The 22,553-nt window shown below is 47.9% G+C and overlaps 1 protein-coding gene across 1 annotated transcript in view; it reads left to right on the top strand.

The window, feature by feature from the left end:
- The window catches only part of LOC307074733 (CLIP-associating protein 1-B-like), a 53,877-nt gene that overhangs the window by 21,405 nt on the left and 9,919 nt on the right, over nucleotides 1-22,553 (top strand). The window contains exons 12-28 of the mRNA XM_079735005.1: nucleotides 459-594; nucleotides 1,315-1,385; nucleotides 1,502-1,561; nucleotides 3,208-3,285; nucleotides 4,239-4,406; nucleotides 5,381-5,427; nucleotides 5,969-6,154; nucleotides 8,890-8,985; nucleotides 9,095-9,280; nucleotides 12,689-12,786; nucleotides 14,758-14,781; nucleotides 15,337-15,599; nucleotides 16,255-16,318; nucleotides 18,585-18,748; nucleotides 19,237-19,459; nucleotides 21,461-21,598; nucleotides 22,044-22,153. Of these exons, the coding sequence (XP_079591131.1) occupies nucleotides 459-594; nucleotides 1,315-1,385; nucleotides 1,502-1,561; nucleotides 3,208-3,285; nucleotides 4,239-4,406; nucleotides 5,381-5,427; nucleotides 5,969-6,154; nucleotides 8,890-8,985; nucleotides 9,095-9,280; nucleotides 12,689-12,786; nucleotides 14,758-14,781; nucleotides 15,337-15,599; nucleotides 16,255-16,318; nucleotides 18,585-18,748; nucleotides 19,237-19,459; nucleotides 21,461-21,598; nucleotides 22,044-22,153 (2,112 nt within the window). The remainder of the gene's footprint in view (nucleotides 1-458; nucleotides 595-1,314; nucleotides 1,386-1,501; nucleotides 1,562-3,207; nucleotides 3,286-4,238; nucleotides 4,407-5,380; nucleotides 5,428-5,968; nucleotides 6,155-8,889; nucleotides 8,986-9,094; nucleotides 9,281-12,688; nucleotides 12,787-14,757; nucleotides 14,782-15,336; nucleotides 15,600-16,254; nucleotides 16,319-18,584; nucleotides 18,749-19,236; nucleotides 19,460-21,460; nucleotides 21,599-22,043; nucleotides 22,154-22,553) is intronic.

Below are 22,553 nucleotides of genomic sequence, written 5' to 3' on the forward strand. Positions count from 1 at the left end.
TCACTTAATATCTTAAACGCAAAAAAACAACTAGCTGCTAAGTAGTTCCAGTCCAATTGTCTGTTGTGAAAAATGCATTAAACTGTAATCAGAAAACGCGGTTATATGCTATAGACCCTATAGTATCTGTGGTAAAAAGGGGACGAATTTCAAATTATAAAAATGTACGCTTTATGTTGATCCAAGTTCTAAAGGTGTGTTTCCTGCTTTGGGATTGAATTAGCAAATACATTTTTTTTTATTTTTATCGTCTTAGTTTGGAATTTATTTGATGTATCTGTGCTAGCATCTGATCTTAGTTAAGCTTATGTTGTATTCGCTTATGCTATCGTAGTATAGTTTAGCTGATCCGAGTCAAGCCTAGTTCATCTTCTGTCATGTCATCTTAACCTAGTTTAGCCGACAATAGTTTATCATTGTGCCGTGTGTCCCTTCTAAACGTTCCTGTCGGTCTGCAGCCACCTGTCCTTGCTGCTGGGCAGCGGGTTCGACCACGCGGCCGAGGCCACCATACCCGTGCTGCTGAACCTCCTCCCCAACAGCGCCAAGATCATGGCCACCTCCGGGGTGGCAGCTGTCCGCATCATCCTCAAGGTGAGCGATGTACCGCCGTTCACGGTGCCCGTAGTCCAGCGAGACGCATCGGCCAGCTCTGTGGCAAGGGTGCTCGACTGGGACCAAGTTAGCGTTTGACCGAGTTAGCCAAAAATCAATGGAAGCCGATGAGATGGACTAGCTTGTTCGTGAAGTGGGGGTTAAAAGGCTCCATTTCGGTGTCCCTTGTTTTTTTTTTAAAGTGAATCTTATGACAGAAAACAACATCTTGGTGCTTGGTGAAATTATTGAATTGATTGAATAGAGCCCCATTCTTCCTATTTCACTATGGGTAATTATAATAATAATAATTGATCCGTTTTTTATAGCGCTTTTCTAAATGCTCAAAGACGCTTTGCAAATAAGAAAGAAATACATACAGACAGTACAGACACTCAAACAAAAGGGAAAAAATAAACAAAACCACAACAATAGGCAACACATTAAGAGAGCCGATAGGGTAGGGTAGAGCGGGTAGGTGGAGAATAACTTTTTTGCAATGTAAAAAAAGTAACAGAGAATGCATCCTCGTTCAAAATGAAACTCCTATTTGCAATTTGCTTACCAAACAGAGGAAAGATAGTGCGGTGTCCATCTAGCAGCAAGTACTACTGCTAGTACTACTACAGATGTTATAGTGTTAAATGCATGATCAGTATTATTCCCCTGATCACGATCGGCTAGTATCGCCGGCTGCTGACTGTAGTGTGTTCCCTGCAGCACACCCACTACCCACGCCTGATCCCCGTCATCTGCACCCACTGCGTCTGCAAGACCGTGGCCATCCGGAGGTGAGGCATCCGTCAGACCTCCTGGGGTTTCTAGGCGGAGGCGAGGGGTGTGGTCGTGACCATGGCGATGGCGATGGTCTGTCTCACTCGCTGATTGGCGTTGTGTTTGTTCACAGGAAATGCTTTGAGTTCCTGGACATCATGTTGCAGGATTGGCAGAGCAGCTCCTTGGAGAGGTGAGAAACAGTACTTTATTATGTGTATGAATACATATGTATATGTATTAGATGTATGATCCTATATATATATATATATATATATATATATATATATATATATATCTATATTTATGGTGTGAACCTTTAGCAATCTGGCGATTCGATTTCGATCCCTTGATGGTCTGAATCATGGTTTGATTCAGAACTGATTCACCATTTGAAAAGTTACATCAACTGATAATAATGTATACACACAAAGGCAAAAAAAAAATTGGGGGAAATTTTGAAGAGATTCAGAACTACAGAAGATGAGAGTCCCACCTCTTAAGTAAATGGATTTGTTTTGAACTAATGACTTTCCTAACCATTTTTTACCTGGATGAGTTTCTTAGCGAAAAGCTATCACCTTTATGGAGTCCCATCCTGTAAAGAAAGAAACGGTGTGGTTTTATTGTAGACGTCACGATAATGTAAGTCAGCAGGGGTAGCAGGGTTCTTCAGGTGGCTGATAAGGGGAGCAGCATGCTATTGCTATTGTCTCTTTAATCGTGTTACCGTCTCAAAGGGCATCACAGGCCATGTATAACCACACCCCCTAAGCCTATCCCCCAAAAGAACAATAAGACAAGTCCCTTCATTATCACGGCCTGAACCTAGATGAGACGCATCGCCGCTAAAACATCAATGAGCGCTACGCTCGCTGAGCAGGCCGACGGGAAACCTGCCCAGATCCTAGTTCAGCAGTTTCCATGGCGATGCCCGGGGAAGATGGGCCGGGCTCTCATTGTGGGTCTGGGCGGTCGGCTTCCTATCCCAACGGCGTCTGTACGTCTGAAACCTGACGCGCCCTGCTGTCATCAGGGGAACTCTCCGCTTCATCCTAGCTATCGATTTACCCCTCCTCCGTGTGTGTGTGTGTGTGTGTGTGTGTGTGTGCATAGACAAAGTGTGCACAGGGATGCATGCAGACCTCTCGACCGGAGGGTTGTTCATTAGGTGTGTGCGGATGTTGCTCTTATTCCTGGCACACACACTAGACTAGAGGATTTAATTAATTTACAAAATGTGAGGGACCGCACACCTAACAGTAGATGAAGATACATTTAACTGTTCAGGTCGTTAACTGTGTGGTAGGAATAGTGTGCTATGATTTTTGCTAACACAGCACACCACATATTCCAATTCTATTCCCCAACAACCCAGCCCTGATTATTAAAGCCGCAACGCTCGCAAAAGATAATTGCAATCTTGCAATCAAAAACATGTCTGTAGTGGAATCGAACGTGGCACGCATACAAAGGAAATATCGACGTCGAGGAGCGGGGGTAAGACTCCTATCTTTCGCAAATCCATCACACTTTCGTCTCTGCCTCCATGGCTTCTGTTGTGATTGATCAAACACCAAATATGGGGACGGTTATTTTTTCTGATCAGCTGATCAATCTAGAATCAAACTTAAAAGTAGTTATATTAGCACTGGCGGATAAGGCCGCCAGTGCCTAACATTTGCTCAACATGTGCAACACAGAGGCAGCACAAAGAAAGGTTTTGTGTACCTACAATACCCACTCTGTTCATGATTGCTGCTGTGGTAACACCAACTCCAGAGTTTGGGTTAGACCTCAATAAGATTGTGTGTCTGTGTGTTTATTTCTGTCCCGCAGACATGCAGCCGTTGTCATGGATACCATCAAGAAAGGGGTTCACGACGCAGACTCCGAGGCCCGCTCTGTGGCCAGGAAGTAAGTCGGCCAATCAGAACTCAGGAACAAAACGTCTTTCAGAGCGACTCTTACGTTGGTGACCCTGACATGGCCACGATATTATTGGAGCCTCTAGGATTCCTACGATATGATGGGATGAATTACATATTTCTTAGGAATTATTGATTATTGATTGGAAGTTACGATGTGGCAGATTTCAGAGGTCGCTGGCATCTACCCCCAAAACACCTACATAGCGGCTTCCCTGCAGATGATAACATCCTGTATAAAACCGTGTATGAACAAAGTATAAGAAGAGGACGTACACTGTGACTTCGGGATTGTTTAGAGGTCACTCTAACTGTGTTATCAATATTACATCCACATTACCCTCCGGTGGCATGACTCTGCAAACACCGTCACAGAACACTCTAAGGGATTTCAAGCTTATGCGATAACAAAATCTATTTCCATTCATTTCTATTGGGACGGCACCAAGGTCGCTGCCACTGTTTGTTAATGGATCAGGAAGTGGTGCCAGGTGTCTGATGTCACCTTGCGGTTTGACGTCACACCGTGGTCTGGTCCTCGTGGGTGGGGACCAGCTAACGATGATAGAGAAACTATCATCATTAGCGATCGTTATCTGCATATTCATGCGCTACCTTGTTGACCTGGTCTGCCCTCTCTGTGTTGTAGCGGTCGATACTGACACCGCTTAATGCATCCCAGGTCTTCAGTCCATGCTTATCACAGTAGAGCACCATATATTTTCAGAAATCTATTTTCATGAAACAACCGTTTATTGACGTCTGGTTCGATCAACACATCAGAGCCTCAACGCAAAAACCAAAAAAATACAATCCTAAATAAATTCTGTCTTTAATATTTGTTTATCGACTGCGGTTCCATGTTTTATTGGTCCCTTCAGTGCGATTGGTCCCCGACTGACTGAGTGCCCCTTTGTGCGCCCTGTGGCTCGCCGTCTACAGGTGCTACTGGAGCTACCACGGGCACTTCAGCCAGGAGGCGGAGCTTCTGTTCCAGGGCCTGGAGTCGTCCTATCAGAAGGCCCTGCAGGCCCACCTGAAGAGCGGCGACAGCCAGGCCTCGCTGCCGGCCTCGGACCGCTCGTCCTCCTCCTCACAGGAGAGTCTCAAGTAAGGCCCCCCCATTACCATGGTCGCCGTCGCTACGGGGACTGCAGGGATTACAGGGTTTTTTTTCGTCCCGTTTTGGGTCGGTGATGGATTTTCAGGGAAGGGAAATGCAATAGAAATTAAAAGTGTGTGAGTGTGTGTGTCCCTCTGTGCTACAATTCTTACCAGCTTTTATTCTATCAGGTTCAAACCTTTGTTCTTGCATTGCTCTTTGGTTTTTCCGCCGTTGGTTTTGATGGCGGTGCACTCCCGTCCCATCTGGTTGTGTTTCTCTCTGAGAGAGACAGAGACAGACAACCCTCTGTCTGTCTCTGACTCTCTCTCGCTTTCGATCTCTCTCCCCCTCACGCACTCTTTCTCTAATGTGGGGGCTGGTGTTGACAGCTGATTGATCGTAGCCCCATCATGTCACCCTAACCGAGCCAGAGAGCTGATCTTTCTGTGTCACAACAGCCTGGAACCAGACTGATACAGGGATGTGGATCTGATGGATCTGGGACTCATCTCAGACCTTAAAGGACACTAGCGGTCTGGCTGATGAAACCCTGTTAAAGACTTTTCTGGCCTCAGTGAATACTCTGTTACCAATATCATTGGTTGAAATCAACTTGTTGTTCCAAATCTGCCTGAGAGCATTTCTTGTGAGCACACCTTCCACAAATGTAATCAATGGCAATATAGCATTTTGTTCTTTGTGATTACACCTTTTGTAAAGTATTCGTATGGCATTCACTGTTTTTTTTACGTCCATAAAGGCTGTACTTATGTGCACAATGAATAGTGAATGTGTTTAGAAACTCTGTGTGTTTGTGTGTGCTATCTAACAAGACAAGCCGATTCATCATAAACAGCGATTCTTAAACCCAAATAAGAATCAGAGAATTGGAAAAAAGTGTGTGTGCGTGTGTGTATTATTTACGGTGTGTATATGTATTACTAAGCTGTGTATCTGACTGTGTGCTCTGTGTCCCCAGTCGGCCTCTCACCGTGAAGAGCTCTGTGGGCAGCAGCGGGACCAGAGGTACCAATAACTATCCACACGGACACTATCTATATCTATCTCATATCCATCTACGTATATACATTAAATAACTCTACCTAAACAAACAGTACTGCAACATCCCCTAGCCAGATGCTCCACAGAGAGCCAATCATGTTTTCCTGCTGTAGCTTAGAATCAATGTTGTAAGGAGAGAGAGAGAGAGAGAGAGAGAAACAAACCCAAAAACGTCTTCTACTTCTCTGCGAGGTAACTCTATCAGAAACGGAGTTCAGAGCTCTGTGCTATCACGGAGCGTTACAAGACAAACCCTCAGAGCGTGGGTCATGAGGGTACCAAGGAGTCTACAGGAAGGAGGGCAGCGATCACACGCAGAGTAGCGTCCATTTTGGCGCCAACGTCGCCAAAATGGACGTATGCAACAAATTCCCCGTATGCAACAAAGATAGCTAGGCTAAGATGCTACATAACTAAAGTACTATAACTAAATACGAGATACATTCAGTGCGTACATTACTTCTCTCTCTCTCTCCTAAAGCCGTTTGTATGTTTGTCCCGTCAGCGAAACCCGGCCAGGCCTCCCGCCCCCTCCACGCCTCCGGCCCCGCCTCCCTGCAGCGTTCCCGTAGCGACGTGGACGTCAACGCCACGGCCACGGCCACGGCCAGGACGCGCCTGGCCGCCGCCCCCTCTGCCGCCCCGTTTAGCTCCGCCTCCGCCCTGCCGCCGGGGTCCTACGCCTCGCTGGGTGAGCGCACACACACGCGCGCGCACGTACGCACACACACACACACGCCTGCCGGCTGAGCTCTGGCCAATGGGGGGGGGCCCCGTTGAGGACACAGGAATTGTTGTTGTTTTAAGGTTTATCATATTCATAGCACTGATGTTTATCAACCGATCATCAGTTGAATCGGTTTGCAATGGAAATTACACAACATGTGCCATGGGTATTAATGCATTTATTAACACGTACATTAACGCACGCAACAACACATGTATGAACACATGTGTTCACCCATTTATGAACTCATGTGTTAACACATGCACTAACACATGTATTAACACATGTATTAACACATGTATTAACACATGCATTAACACATGCATTAACACATGCATTAACACATGTATTAACACATGCATTAACACATGCATTAACACATGTATTAACACATGTATTAACACATGTATTAACACATGCATTAACACATGTATTAAAACATGTGTTAAGGCATGTATTAATACATGTATTAACACATGTATTAACACATATCTTAACACATATATTAACACATGCACTAACACATATATTAACACATGCATTAACACACGTATTAACACACGTATTAACACACGTATTAACACATGCACTAACACACGTATTAACACATGTATTAACACACGCACTAACACATGTATTAACACATGTATTAACACATGTGTCAACACATGTGTTAACACATGGAGGCAACGCACTAGGGGTCGCCTCCATGGCGCCTGACCTCTGACCCCTTAACCCCTTAACCCCTTAACCACCTGTATCTCTTCCACCTCCCCCCCGCCCCACCCCGCCTCTCAGATGACTCGTGGTCTCCTAAGGTGGAGGCGGGTAAGCTGCGTTGTGTTGTGTGTCCTTCTAATGCAAGGGGGGGGGGGGTGTCCTCTCCCAGGTCCTAAGTGGGTCTGTGTGTGTCCGTGTGTGTGTGTGTGTGTGTGTGTGTGTCTGTTATTCCAAGTCAGTTTTGACGTGTTGGTCACATGTTATAACGGGTCTGCATGGACACGCTCGCTGCATGGTGTATCCATCTCTTCATTTACAATAATGCATATTCAACAACAAACCAGTTAAAAAAAAAAACAGATTTAACTGGTTTCAGTGTGGTCAACGGCCAGATGAGGACAGCAGGGCCGGCACTAGAGTGCCACAGAACCTGACCACAGCGGTCGGGGCCCCCAAACTAGGACCATCCAATGTTGCGCTATAGAAAACAAAGCGTAGCATAACATAGCATTGGGCCGCTAAAACAAAACCGTTTCCTGTTTGATTTTGGATCGACCGATCAAGGTCAAATCCTTTCATTTTTCACATGCCCCCTTTTTAGAGGGGGCATGTGTCACCCCATTCCCCCATCTGGCCACAGCCCCTGCTCTGTACATATTACCACATATAGACTCAGTAAAAATAGAAAATAGACAGATCATCACCTTCTAAATCCCAGTGGGAGATGAAAGGGTGTTCCCCGCTCCCCCAGGCCTGGCCCAGGACTACGTGTCCCACGTTGTGTGATTCAAAACACCAGCTCTGCTCATTTATAGCCGCTGTCAACGACCACGCCTTCAGGGCACCAAACATGTGATTTAAACGCATGCAAATGTGGACTTAAAAGTGATCAAACCAAGGTCGTGAACCTCGAGGTCGCCCATGGGCAATGCTCCTCATAAAATGGGTTTGCTCAAATTCAAGTTTTTTTTCTTTCTCGCCGAGAACGTACCGTTAAACTTGTGCATCTATAGCCGAAGATTAAGTGCTTTTGGCATTGGAATAGAGCCGCGCTTTATGACTTTGTTGGCGGTATGTACAGCGTGCCCAGGTGAAGACGAAGGGAGTAATTTAGTTTAGATATCAATGTAGATGATTGCTATATTTTTAATTCAGCTTTTAGTTATAGTTATTAAGAGACAAAAGTTTATCCCTTTAGCGTCAGAAATGGTCACATGGTTGGTTTTTATGTTATGTTTATGTCTATTTTTTAAATGACATTCCTTTGTCTCGACTGATCGTAAAAGCAAAGCTAGCCACTTTAAGACCCCGACTTCTTACGGGATTTGGCCACGATTTGTAACGCGTCAGAGCAAACAATGGATTCGAAACATAAACGCCAACATAGTTTCATCAGCAATAACACAAAGAAACAAAGAATAGTCAGAAGCGGTACGCTAGCCACGAAGCGATTCCCGAACAACATTAGCGTTTTCACAGAAACTTGGGAGAACACGCTACCCCGAAATAGTTTGGCAATCTTTCGCCCGGAACAGTGGCGTGGTCCAGAGTGGGAGAGAGAAGGAGGAGGCGGGCAGCAGACAGCCCCGGTCAAACTGATATCGATCGGCTAACTCCCCAGACATTGATTGATTGTTCCATTAGACAGTTGGTTACCGCTGAGGGAAAGGAAAAAACGATCTCTACGGCAACTCTGCATTGATGTTTTATGGTGGATGTGAAGTCAAGTGATGTTCCAGACCATGGCCGATGTTCTGCTAATTCTTTAAATACATTTATTTGAAAAAGAACTATGATAAAGTAACATTTCCATATGGTTATAAGGCATTTGATGTAAGATTTTCTTTTTCTCTCTCGCTCTGTTTGTCTGTGTCTTTATCTCTCTCTCTCTCTCTCTCTCTCTCTCTCTCTCTCCTCTCTGTCTCTGTCTGTCTCTCTCTCTTTCTCTCTCTCTCTCTCTCTCTCTCTCTCTCTCTCAGGCCGGGTGCGGACCAGGAAGCAGAGTGTGGGGACCGGCCCGTTGGTCACAGACACCAGGGGGCGTAGCAGGGGCAAGGTGGTCTCCCAATCGCAGCGTGAGTACCCCCCCCTCACTTACCCTTGACCTCTATCATGGACCCCTGTTAAAGTCTGTCTAACCAAACGTGTTTGTGTGTGTGTGTGTGTGTGTGTTTGTGTGCGCAGCGGGCAGTCGCTCCGGGTCTCCAGGCAGGCTGCTGGGCTCCTCCTACGGCCGGGGCCCCAGGCCCACCATGGGCATCTCCACCGCCACCCCAACCTCCAGCGGGGGCCCGGTTGAGAAGGCCCGGCCCCGGGGCCCGCGGAGCCATGGCTGCAGCCGTGAGACCAGCCCAAGCCGCTCCGCCACGGGTAAGACGGGCGCATTCCCTAACACGCACACACACGCACACACAAACACGTACACCAGCACAGACCGACCGACAGACAGACAGACAGAGACACACACGCACACACAAACACGTACACCAGCACAGACCGACCGACAGACAGACAGACAGAGACGCACACGCGCACACAAACTTACCGACACACAATCTTAGAACAACACACTTGCACACACACTTATGCAAACACACAAACTTAGACCGACATACGTATATACAGACACAAACTGACAACAACACACTTATACACACATAAACTTACACCAAAACACTTGAACACAGACACATACACTTACACAGACACACACACACACACACACGCAGACACACACACACACACCACACAAACTTGCACTAACACAAACTTATAAACACAAAACGACACACACACAATCCGGGTGTGTGTCAGACCGGTAAACCGCTCAAAGGAAGTAAGAGAACGGAATTTGCTTTCAAGACCGGAAAAGCGAGGCAATCTCTCTCAGCCAGGTGTTACCGTCTGTCTCTGGCGGCGGCCATTGGAGCGCGGTGTCTGCCGCCACTAGAGGGCAGTGTTTCCATCGTCCATCACTGCGGACAGGGGAGCGACGGGCATTGTGGAATGCTGAGCCCTGCCCAGTTAGTCGGCCGGAGACTTTGAGCAGTAAAGTTCTGAAGAGGGTTCTGTCTGCTCTCACTGGCTGGGATATTGTGTGACGTGGATTAGCGTATCTCCGCTGGCTGGCTGTTTTTTGACGTGGGGACAGTATCCTTGTAAACAATGAGTGAACATATGTTTGTAGAATGTATCATTCGTAGGGTGTGGTTTTATTGATTACATTACTGAAATCACTATGGATCAGCATTGACTACAGATAATGTATGTCCTGATTGGTCAGGCCCCCTGATTGGTCAGGACCCCTGTGGGGTCAGGGTTTGGCGGGGGGGGGGGGGCGATGTTGGTGGGGAAAATACAACAGATGTCCAAAAATCACAGGTGTCACTTCAAGGAGGCAAACCACCGAGAAACCTTCCTCTCGCTTAATATTTTCCTACTAACTAATACCCTCTACCTCACGACCGTTCTGCAATCAGTCCTGCTGCTCCTGGTGTCTCTTGGCTGACTAACCGCCTCCCCCCTCCTCCCCCTCCTCCCCCAGCTCTGAGCTACAGGGGTCTCTGTCTGTGCCTCAATCTGTGTGCTTAACCTCTCCGTCTCCCTCTGCTGCTGTCTGTCTGTCTGTCTGTTTGTCTGTGTCTCTCTCTCTCTTTCTCCACCTGTCTATCTCTCTCTCTCTCTCTCGCCCACCCACTGTCTCTCTCTCTCTCTTTCTTTCTCCACCTGTCTTTCTCTCTTTCTCTCTCTCCCCCGTCTCTCTCTCTCTCTCTCCCCCCCCCCCTCCTCTCTCTCTCTCTCTCTCTCTCTCTCTCTCTCTCTCTCTCTCTCTCTCTCTCTCTCTCTCTCTCTCTCTCTCCTCTCTCTCTCTCTCCACCTGTCTGCGTGATCCTCTCTCGACCGCGCCGCCCGGGCAGCGCGGAGTCGAATTCCGCGGCCCAGCATGAGTCAGGGCTGCAGTCGTGATACGAGTCGCGAGAGCAGTCGCGACGCCAGCCCGACCCGGGGGTTCTCCCCCCTGGGTGAGTAGTGTGTGTGTGTGTGTGTGTGTGTGTGTGTGTGTGTGGAGACCTACGGTCATCTCTCTGCATGCGTCGTTTCTGTGATGGTAACCTGAATGCACACTTAAAACTTCCTCTCTTTCCTTGTCTCTATTCTAGTCTATTTCATTTTCTTTACTAATTCTGTACTGGTCAATCTGGCCTTAAAGTGATCTCCGGTCAGACGCTCAAGGATTTTTAGTCTGAAGAGAACGAGGAGGATTATGGCCATTATTGTAGACATGTTTTTGTTCATTTGGTTGTTTTTTTATCGGATAAATGGATGAAGCGGCCCCTATGTGCTTGTAAGCTGTGATACGGCTTCAGCTTTAACTGAACCAAATACCCAGGAAGACCTTCTCTCTTGAAACCCGCCGGAGCCACGGCAACACCAGCTGAGCCACTGCACATGCCGACTCCTTAAAAGGTCAACGACTTAACTCTACTTCCTCCCTCAGTGACCCGACGCCACTCTCGCTCCACCAGCGCCCTTTCCTCCTCCGCCACCGACTGCTACTCAGGTGACCTGATGGGGGCCCCGCCTCCACCCAGAACCCCCCAGTTAGCCAGAACCCGGGGTCGTTGTACTCTGTTGTTGGTCAGGCCATAATAAAAGAATGTCATTGCAATGCATAGCTGTTGCCACTAGGGGGAGTTTAAAGAAAAAACTGGCTCTAGGGTTTGTTTATGTTTTAAAGGCACAATGTGCTATTTTTCCATGTTTTCTTTTAGCATGTTTGATGGAATGAATCAAGGATCGATGGACCACTGGCCTTTATTGTAGACTTTCGGCCGTTATTGTAGACATTCTTGGTTTTCAAGTCTTTTTAAGCGACATTGGGTAGAGCAAAAAGACTAGTTGACTCACACAGGACATTTGAAGAAGTGACTTGTGCAAGTCCTCCTACAACCCATACCTTCAATAGATGCTGATTCGTTCCATCTACGCGGACCAACGTTTGGCATTTAACGTTCAAAACGTTCCAGAGGTTCTTGGTTCTGGTGATGTGGCCAGCTCGGTGACACTGGGGTCCCTGCATGGAGCTAGAGCGCTAGCTTGTCGGTTACAACTCATTCTGCTTAAGAGCATGTGTTACACTGATGTTTGTAAAGACTTGGAGCGTCATATTTAACAGCCTTTACTAGTGCATCGCCGGCCTGCGTCATTCACTTTGTTTTCTACATTCACTACTTTCATTTTTTTTACCTTTCATTTCACATTTTAGAAATATAGAGCTTCAGTCAAAATGGGCTGTAACATGGTGTATTCTGATGGTGCAGTATGGTCTGCTCCCCTTAAAGGGGCGAAGACAAAAGAGGGAGTCTGCTGTGAAATGTGGAAATGATTGTACGGACATTTTTATGCTTGTATTACAGTTTGCTGAGAATGTTACGCTATTATTTTTTTTGCTCATTAGAGTGAATTTGTGTTTTGTTTTTGTTTTGCATATTTTCATTCTTTATTTTGAAACCGTGCTTGACTCTTTTGTTTCATTTTGAAAACACCAGGTCACCTCCGACCTCAAATGGATCATTTGTGAATATTCATATTTATTCATTAATATTCATCCAAAGACGAGTATGTTTAACGTTGTTATTAACCTTCTGCACCCCTCAAAGGCCTCAAAACAGTATTCGTCATCTGCTCAGCACTTTGATTTTGCGCCCGTATCCATGACCACATCAAAGCCGCCCCTATCTGACCTTTGACCCTGGCGTCTGTGACCCCTGCCCTCAGACCGGCTGTCGCACCAGGCCCGCATCTCGGCGTCCGTCCAAGCCATGAAGATCCTGGACACGGGGACGGAGGTGGAGGCGGCCGTGGCCGACGCCCTGGTGAGAATGAGGCGCCCCCGGGGGACACTGGACCCTGAGACACCGCCGTGTAGATGAGAAGCCATGTAGTTGTTACATATTGTTTATCAGATGAGAAGCCATGTAGTTGTTACATATTGTATTATCGTGGTGTAGATGAGAAGCCATGTAGTTGTTACATATTGTTTATCAGATGAGAAGCCATGTAGTTGTTACATATTGTTTATCAGATGAGAAGCCATGTAGTTGTTACATATTGTATTATCGTGGTGTAGATGAGAAGCCATGTGGTTGTTACATATTGTTTATCAGATGAGAAGCCATGTAGTTGTTACATATTGTATTATCGTGGTGTAGATGAGAAGCCATGTAGTTGTTACATATTGTTTATCAGATGAGAAGCCATGTAGTTGTTACATATTGTTTATCAGATGAGAAGCCATGTAGTTGTTACATATTGTATTATCGTGGTGTAGATGAGAAGCCATGTGGTTGTTACATATTGTTTATCAGATGAGAAGCCATGTAGTTGTTACATATTGTATTATCGTGGTGTAGATGAGAAGCCATGTAGTTGTTACATATTGTTTATCAGATGAGAAGCCATGTAGTTGTTACATATTGTTTATCAGATGAGAAGCCATGTAGTTGTTACATATTGTATTATCTTGGTGTAGATGAGAAGCCATGTGGTTGTTACGTATTGTATTATCAGATGAGAAGCCATGTAGTTGTTACATATTGTATCATCATAGGATAGATGAGAAGCTATGTAGTTGTTACATATTGTATTATCGTAGTGTAGATGAGAAGCCATGTAGTTGTTACATATTGTATCATCATAGGATAGATGAGAAGCCTAGTAGTTGTTACATATTGTATTATCGTGGTGTAGATGAGAAGCCATGTAGTTGTTACAGATTGTTTATCAGATGAGAAGCCATGTAGTTGTTACATATTGTATCATCATAGGATAGATGAGAAGCCTAGTAGTTGTTACATATTGTATTATCGTAGTGTAGATGAGAAGCCATGCAGTTGTTACATATTGTAGTATCGTAGGGTAGATGAGAAGCCATGTAGTTGTTACATATTGTATCATCGTAGTGTAGATGAGAATCATGTAGTTGTTACATATTTATCATCGTATCGTAGTGTAGATGAGAAGCCATGTAGTTGTTACATATTGTATCATCGTATCGTAGTGTAGATAAGAAGCCATGTACTGTGGAACTTAGGAGGGCTAGGGGTTGATCCTGGTCCTTAAGGATAGTCTTTATATAACACTGTTTTAAAAACCGAAATAACCGTTTTGTACGAAAAGCCATGTAGTGATGGATAAGGATAGTCTTTATATATCACTGCGTTAGAAGAAAGCCAAAACTTTACGCACCGTATTATAGATGAAACGTCAAAAGGGTGACATAGTATTGCTATGGATTGATCTTGGTACAAAATCACCCCTAAATACAGAGAAAACATAGGATGAGATGTAAATATGGATTCAAGCTGCCCTCTATGGGTTAAACGGTGCTATTGCATGAGTTGCCTGTTATTTGCTGTTCTTGGTCACCAGCCAGCGTCAATCAAACCTTCTGGCTAGAGAGGTTTGGTTTTCCCTCAACGTCTCTTTTCGAATACACAGAACCCCTTCAGGGCTTTCAGGTTCATCTTAAATAGCCATTGCAATAACGATGGTGATGATGGTACATTTAGAGACGCATCCAGTGTCATTTTTCCCCTACCTGACTTCAAAAAGCTCTTCATGAACGATGTTCCGCCGCTCTCCGTTTGGTCAGAGTGTGTGACCGCAAATGGTCGAGCTCCATAGTGACTTTCCCCTGTGCTTTCTCCTCCTCCTTCTCCTCCTCCTCTCACTACTTCTGCTCGTCCCTCTCCTCTTACTCCTCTTTTCTCCTTTTCATCCTCGTCCCTCTGCCCATTCCTCCTCCTCCTCCTCCTCCTGCTCCTCCATCTCGGTTGTTGTCTCAGTTGCTAGGCGACTCGAGGAATAAGGTACCGCCCAGTTCTCCGTGCCGTCCAGATCGTTTTGCCCTCACTGCATGCAGAAGCACGTTCTCACCGCTGAGCTCTCACTAGCCTGGCTGCTACGTACTGCACACCAGTGTGTGTCGTCGTGATGTCCTCCTGCAAATCGTAGTCGTGTGCGTGCATGCGCGCGCGTGCGTGTGTGTGTGTGTGTGTGTGTGTGTGATAGCCGCCAGGCACTGCCATTACAGGGTCGAAACCCTGTATGGTTGAATTCCCACTGTCTGTCTGTCTCTCTGTCTGTCTCACTCATATCCCACCACAAACCCTGCTTCTCCCTCCCCCCCCCCCCCCCCCCCTCATCGCATGCCGGACCCCCGGAAGGTCACCACATGGCGGACAGAACGCTCACCGCTGCATCCCATCTTGCGTTGGCCTCTCCTGTGCACGTCTGTGTCTGTGTGTGTGTGTGTGTGCGCGTGTGACGTAGTACGCAAAACGCATGGCCGCGGGGTTCCCACCCCCATCCTCCGTCATCGTGACCTGTGAGTCGCCTGACATGCCCCCCCCCCCCCCTCTTAGCGACGGCCGGTGCGGCGGCGTTTCGAGTCGCCGGGCGTGTACTCTGACGACGACGCCAACAGCGACGCGTCCAGCGCCTGCTCCGAGCGCTCGTACAGTTCGCGCAACGGCACCTCCAGCGGCAGCTGCGGCGGTGGGCACTTCCTACGGCAGACGGAGGACGTGGCGGAGGTGCTGAACCACTGCGCCAGCGCCAACTGGTCGGAGCGCAAGGAGGGTCTGCTGGGGCTGCAGAACCTGCTGCGGAGCCAGCGGGTGTTCAGGTAGAGGGCCGGGGGGTGCTTGTATGTGTGTTTGTGTTGAGGTATGCTTCAATCTGTGTTTTTGTGTGTGTGTGTGTGTCCGGGTATGCTTGCTTGCGTGTGTGTGTGTGTGTGTGTTGGGGTATGTGTGTGTGTGTGACGGGGTTGTGTTTGTGTGTGTGTGTGACGGGGTGTGTTTGTGTGTTTACGTTAGGGTGTGTATTTGGGGGTGTGCTTGTGTGTGTGTTGTTTTTTATTATATTTGACCTTTGTTTTACCAGGAGAGCCTTTCGAGATTAAAATGTCTTTTACAAAAGCGATATGATAACACACATGATAAAACATCACACACAGTTTCTACATACAACAAAAAGCAATTTTTTGTATCAACAGATGAGGGGAAAAAAGCACATCACCTTAATAGATATACACATGGAAAGACAATTCTTTAAACGTTTACAAACGTTGGAGGCTGACTCTAGGCTCTTGATGATGTCAAGGGCCTTAATAAACCCAAGAAGTACCCTGCCCTCTTGAACATATGTAAATGAAGCTCCAGAATATGCTCTAGTGCAGCTGCTGTTGCTGCCCTGCCAAACAACGATCAACGATCTCATTGGTCGTCAACTAATTGCCGATTTACAAATCGGCCACATTTTTATTTTCCCTCCGCTAGCCGTGTTGAGCTCAAGAGGCTTTGTGAGATCTTCACCCGGATGTTCGCAGACCCCCATAGCAAGGTAAGACCCTCCCCCCACAAGGTCCACACCACACTGTTACCATATGTACCTGAGCTCCCCTGGGGGTCCACACTATAACCATACCTACCTGAGCTCTTCTGGGGGTCCACACTGTAATCATACCTACCTGAGCTCTTCTGGTCTCCCCCTAACATCATCCTGAACGTCCATGATGGGTCCGGCCTTCGTGTTTTCCGTCCCTTTAACCTGAACCAAACCACAAGCTGATAAAACACACCAAGGAAGTCTTTCTGGCAGTGTTTGCGGGGGTTCGGGTTTTGATGGAGGAAAGCTGAGAAACATGTCTCATGACCGCACGTAAAATGTGAACCATTGGAATGGCTGCAGAGCGCAACCGTTATATCACACATCGACACTGTCCAGCTGGACGTTAGGTCTCTAGTCCACTTAGAACGGAATATCCTCCGAGTGACTTCCAGTTCATTCTGATGCAGGTCACCGAGGAGCCCCTCGCTCAAGAAGCCCCACAGGTAGGCCCACAGATCCAACCTAGAACCTTTCAACTAGGAGTCGCACCCCTAGCTGCTGAGACTCTTCTCATAGCGGGATGGATAGCAGAGCGTCCCCTGTGGGGGGCTTCTGAAGCCAGCGTCCTCTTAACTCCTGCGGTGAAACTCCCAATAGTGGCTTCATGTAGCGCCTAGCAACAGGCGCCCCCTAGGACCTCCATGTACCTGGCTAAAGACAAACACCTTTGCGTGACATGTGAAGCTGTAGCGTGTTGCTGTCATGTAAACCTGGATCGGTCTTTATATTGTTTCTGCCTGTGTCAATCAAATGCAAAGTTTTTTTTGTATGCATCAATTACAGCATTTGATACTGAATTAAAGCTGCTGTAGGTAACAATTGAGGGTATTAGAGAGATTGGAAAAGAGCACAATTATTTAACTAAACAACCAAAGAAATGTCCACCCTCACTCTGCTCCCCACCTCTCTACGTTTCTCCACTATTGAGAAGTGTTGCATTTCACACACCTCGCCATGTTCGATGCCCCGAAACCAATCATGGAAGAGATGCCTGTGATTGGTCCGAAATTAGCCAGGAGCAGTCCAACAACAAAGTGGTCTCATACAGAGGCAGGCACAGTCATCTACAAAGAGATATTCTCACGAAGCATTTCACTCACTAATAACTGACTGATGACTACGTCATTCCTAATAAATCACCACTCAAATAATAGCCTTTAAATCGTACCTACAGCAACTTTAAGTGTCCTCCCACGTCAAACTAACTGGTAGGTGTTGACTAACGGAGTGTGTTCTTCTATTGCATGCGTCTGCGCTGCCACGGACCCACTAACACAGAGAGTAAGTGGCCAGCCGTATCTTCATCATCATATTCATGATAATAGACTGTTATAATATCCTAATGTTGACTTAACAGACGTAACACATTCATAATAATATACTGTTCCTAATTGTGACATAACACACCTCGCATCATCATATTCATAATAACATACTGTTCCTAATGTTGACATAACAAACGTGACATCATCATATTCATAATAATAGCCTGTTGTTAATGTTGACTTAACAAACATAACACATTCATAATATTATACTGTTCCTAATTCTGACATAACAGACCTAACCTCATCATATTCATTACAGACTAATTTAGACATAACACGAAATACTCCATAACACAGATTGTCTCCATATGTTTGTCAGAACACTGTTCCATGTATACCATATAGAGGGAATATATATATATATACCCTCTATACTACACGGTATATATATATATATACCCTGTATATATAGGGGGTATATATATACCCTGTAGTATAGGGGTTTATATAACCTGTGAGGAATAGGGTTGTTTATAACCTGTATAGAATAGGGCATGTATACCCTGTATAGTCTTGTTGTGTATAGATATATGTACCCTGTGTAGTACAGGGGTATATCTACCCTGTAAAGTCTTATCTTTCTCTCTGTCGTTCTCTGTCTCTCTCCCCATCAATCTCTGTCTGTCTGTCTGTCTGTCTGTTTGTATCTTTCTCTCTCCGTCTCTGTCTGTTTTTCTGGCTGTCTGTCTGTGTCTGTCTGTTTGTTTGTCTGTCTGTCTGTCTGTCTGTCTGTCTGTCTGTCTGTCTGTCTGTCTGTCTGTCTGTCTGTCTGTCTGTCTGTCTGTCTGTCTGTCTGTCTGTCTTCGTCTTTCTCTCTCCGTCTCTGTCTGTCTGTCTGTCTCTCTCTGTCTGTCTGTCTGTCTCTCCGTCTGTGTCTGTCTCCCCCCCAGGTGTTCAGCATGTTCCTGGAGACGCTGGTGGACTTCCTGAGCCTGCACCACGAGGACCTGCAGGACTGGCTCTTCGTGCTGCTCACCCAGCTGCTGAAGAAGATGGGCGCCGACCTGCTGGGCTCCGTGCAGGCCAAGGTCCAGAAGGCCCTGGACGTCACCCGGTGGGTGCTGGGGGCCCTAGGGGACAGGGGGGTCCTCCTCGTAACATAGTCTGTGTCTGTCTCTCTGTCTGTCCCTCCCTCTGTGTCTCTCTCTCTCTCTCTCTCTGCCTGAATCTTTGTGTCTCTCTGACTCTGTCTGTCTCTCTTTCTGTATCTGCCTGTCTGTCTCTGTCTGTCTGTTTCTGTGTGATTCTCTCTCTCTGCCTGACTCTCTGTCTGTCCCTCCCTCTGTCTCTGTCTGTCTGTCTGTCTGTGTCTCTCTCTCTCTTTGTCTCGGTCTGTCTGGCTCTCTCTGTCTCTCTCTCTCTCTCTCTGCCTGAATCTTTGTGCGTCTCTCTGACTGTCTGTCTCTCTTTCTGTATCTGCCTGTCTGTCTGTCTGTGTCTCTCTGTCTCTCTCTGTCTCTGTCTCTCGCCGTCTCTGTATCTGCACGAGTCTGCCTCTGACCTCCCAGGTCTCTCCTCTCTCCCCCCCCCTCCCCCCTAAAGGGAGTCGTTCCCGTGCGAGCAGCAGTTCAACATCCTGATGCGCTTCATCGTGGACCAGACGCAGACGCCCAACCTGAAGGTGAAGGTGGCGTTGCTGCGCTACGTGGAGGCGCTGGCCCGCCACATGGACCCCGCCGACTTCATCAACTCCAGCGAGACGCGCCTCGCCGTCTCCCGCGTCATCACCTGGACCACCGAGCCAAAGAGCTCCGAGGTCCGCAAGGTAGGCTGGGGGGGCGTGGTAACCACAACCATGGGGTAACCGCTGGCGAGGTGGATTCCCCCTGAACCAATCAGGGAAGACGCCCTGATTGGTCAATGCTAAATGGTCTCATACTGAGGCCGTCGCAGTCGACCAGAACCCGATTTTCTCACAGAACCTTTCATTCACTCACAGCTGAAGGATAGCTACGCCATTTCTAAGAAATGACCCTCAAATAATAGCTCTCAAAGGGTACCTACTACACCTCTATGTTCAACGGAGAACTTAAAGGTGTAGTAGGTACAGTTATGTGTGGCCTCTCTGTTATTTTTCTGTTGGCTGTTGTTTCCCTGTTTGTGCTTCTCCCCTGTGGAACTGTGGGAAACCTGGTCTCCCGCCAGATTTCTCTTCATGGATTTATCCCCCTTTTCGGTTCAGTTGTGTGTGCAGTTCTCTTTTTATTTGCCCTGGTCTGCTTTCACGTCTTCCTTTCTTTCTGTTCATTCATTTATTTGTTTTTTTTGTTGTTCTTTCCACCTCCTCCTCTCTTTTTGCTCACCGAAACCCCCCCTCCCCCCCCCACTCCCTCCCCCTCGGCCCGGGTCCAACACACACACACACACACACACACACACACACACACACACACACACACACACACTATCACACTATCTCACACAAACACTCACTCACTATCTCTCACACACACACACACATACACTATCTCTCTCTCACACACACACACACACACACACACACACACACACTATCTCTCTCACACACACACACACAATAACACACACACCCCAGAGTCTCCAGAGCTGGTCAGGGGAGGAGTTCTCGTGTCGCCCCCCCACCGCTGGCCCTCTGCCTGGGGAGGGCAACGTGGAGGAGAGATGCAAGCAGGTAGAGGCCCCCTGCTACCGCACGGCATGCACCGACCTCCGACCCCCAGCCCGAGTCCCCCGCCCCAACCCGATCTCAGCTTGTAGCTGCCAGCTTTAACCTCCACTAACCCCCCAGCCCGTCGTCCCCCCCGTCCCCACCCAACCGCCGTGCAGACAGACCTGGCTAACCGCCGCCATGATGCCGTGACAACCGTGGAAACCGTTTTTATGTTGCGATGGCTCCTGCGGCCGCTCATTGTCAGCGAGATGAAACGGGCGATGGGACGACGCAAACCCCCCCCCCCGCCCCCCCCCCCCCCAGTGCTGCAGCGAGACTCTGCCTGACCCCTTCAGCAAGCAAACAGTCCCGGGTGTGTTTTCATCCAGCCCGTGCATCTTTTCCTTAACGTGCATGTAATCTTGCGTTTAGCGTTTTTTTTATCCTAATTTTTTTAAAGCAGTGGTCAAACGGTAACAATGAGAATTCTTACAGGATTCTAATCTAATCTCATTGCTCGATTAAGGGACCAGAGCAAAAACGCCTTCGCAGTTGTTCGTTAGACGACGACGGAGGAAAGGTTTGCAATGGAGGTCTGAGCATGGACGAGAGAGATTATCAAAGATTATCAAGGGAGATTATCCACAAACCGAACCTCGCACCTACTGCCAGTGGGCCCGCCTGCTTGTTAACCCTCTTCCTCTGACTTACGTCGGAATTCGGGTTCGACGCATGCCCAAAGCAAACCTGCGATCCATGCAAGCATTCGTCTCGCGTTTACAAAGGGGAGGACGTAACAATGTGCACTACCGCCATCGCTTCAGCACGTAGCCTGATCTCAGCCCATAGAGCTGAGTGCTTGAAATCTGCACCTTTCCATGTGATGGATTTCATTTACAAAAAGAGTGTGATCAGGTACCCTAGCGCCAACACATTTTTAATGGTTATGGGAACATTTGTCCATGGGAGTACTGGTAAGTTAAATGGACTCGGAGGTACACCCCTTGTGTTCTTCTGTCATGTGTATACGTTACCGGAATAATGTGTGTGTGTGTGTGTGTGTGTGTGTGTGTGGTGTGTGTGTGGTGTGTGTGTCGTGTGTGCGTGTGCGTGTGTGTGTGTGTGTGTGTGTCTCAGGCCGCCCAGGTGGTCCTGATATCTCTGTTTGAGCTCAACACCCCAGAGTTCAGCATGCTGCTGGGGGCACTGCCCAAGACCTTCCAGGACGGGACCACCAGGCTGCTCCACAACCACCTAAGGACCAACAGCGTCATGGTAACACACACACACACACACACACACACACACACACACACACACCAACCATTAGGATTAGAGTACATGTATTGTCAATCACGGTCTGCATCCACTCCATTGGACCCTCAACATAATTTTTCCAAATCGTCCCATCGGAGAAAGCAAATCCTGGGCCAGGGACGTCCATGGTCCGACGTTCCCACAATTTTCCAGGGGGAACTGGGTCGTTGTTGTTGCAGACTGTGATTCTTCACAAAAGGCGTATGAAGCGGTACTCTTATTATATCCGCCAGTAGCCAATGTTGACTGGTCCGCCCTTAAAGGATCCCATCAGTGGACATACTGTACTTTCTACCATGTGATTGACATCCAGAAGCGAGGAACACCTCTCTCATGCTGCTGTTTTAAAGCGACGTTAGCCTGACCAGGGCTCCACACTGTGTGTGTACCTTCCCCGTCGCAGGCCTCCCCCAGCCCCCAGCACACCGCGCCCACTCCCCCTCGCCAACCAGGCAGCCGAGGCAGCCCGCTCACCTCCCCCACCAACTGCTCCCACGGCGGGCTCTCCCCCAGGTAGGAACCAGGGGCCCGGCCCCCGACCTCCAGACCGTAGCGTAGCACTCAGTGCAAACTCTCTTACTGCTGCTGCCGATGACTTTCTCTCTTGTTTCACGTCTTCCTCTTTTTTTCCTTCTTGTTCCTGCTGACCGCCCCTCTCTTATCTCTTCTCGATCGCCCCCTCACCTACTCTCCTCCCTGACTCCTCCCCTTCTCTCCTCCCTCACCCCTCCCCTACTCTCCTCCCTCCCCTTCTCTCCTCCCTCACCCCTCCCTACTCTCCCCCTCCCCTCCCCTCTCCTACTCTCCTACCTCTCCTTCCTCACCCCTCCCCTACTCTCCTCCCTCACCCCTCCCTACTCTCCTCCCTCTCCTCCCTCACCCCTCCCTACTCTCCTCCCTCTCCTTCCTCACC

This window comes from Pollachius pollachius (assembly GCF_949987615.1).
Source record: "Pollachius pollachius genome assembly, chromosome: 4".
In the NCBI taxonomy this organism is placed as follows: Eukaryota; Metazoa; Chordata; class Actinopteri; order Gadiformes; family Gadidae; genus Pollachius; species Pollachius pollachius.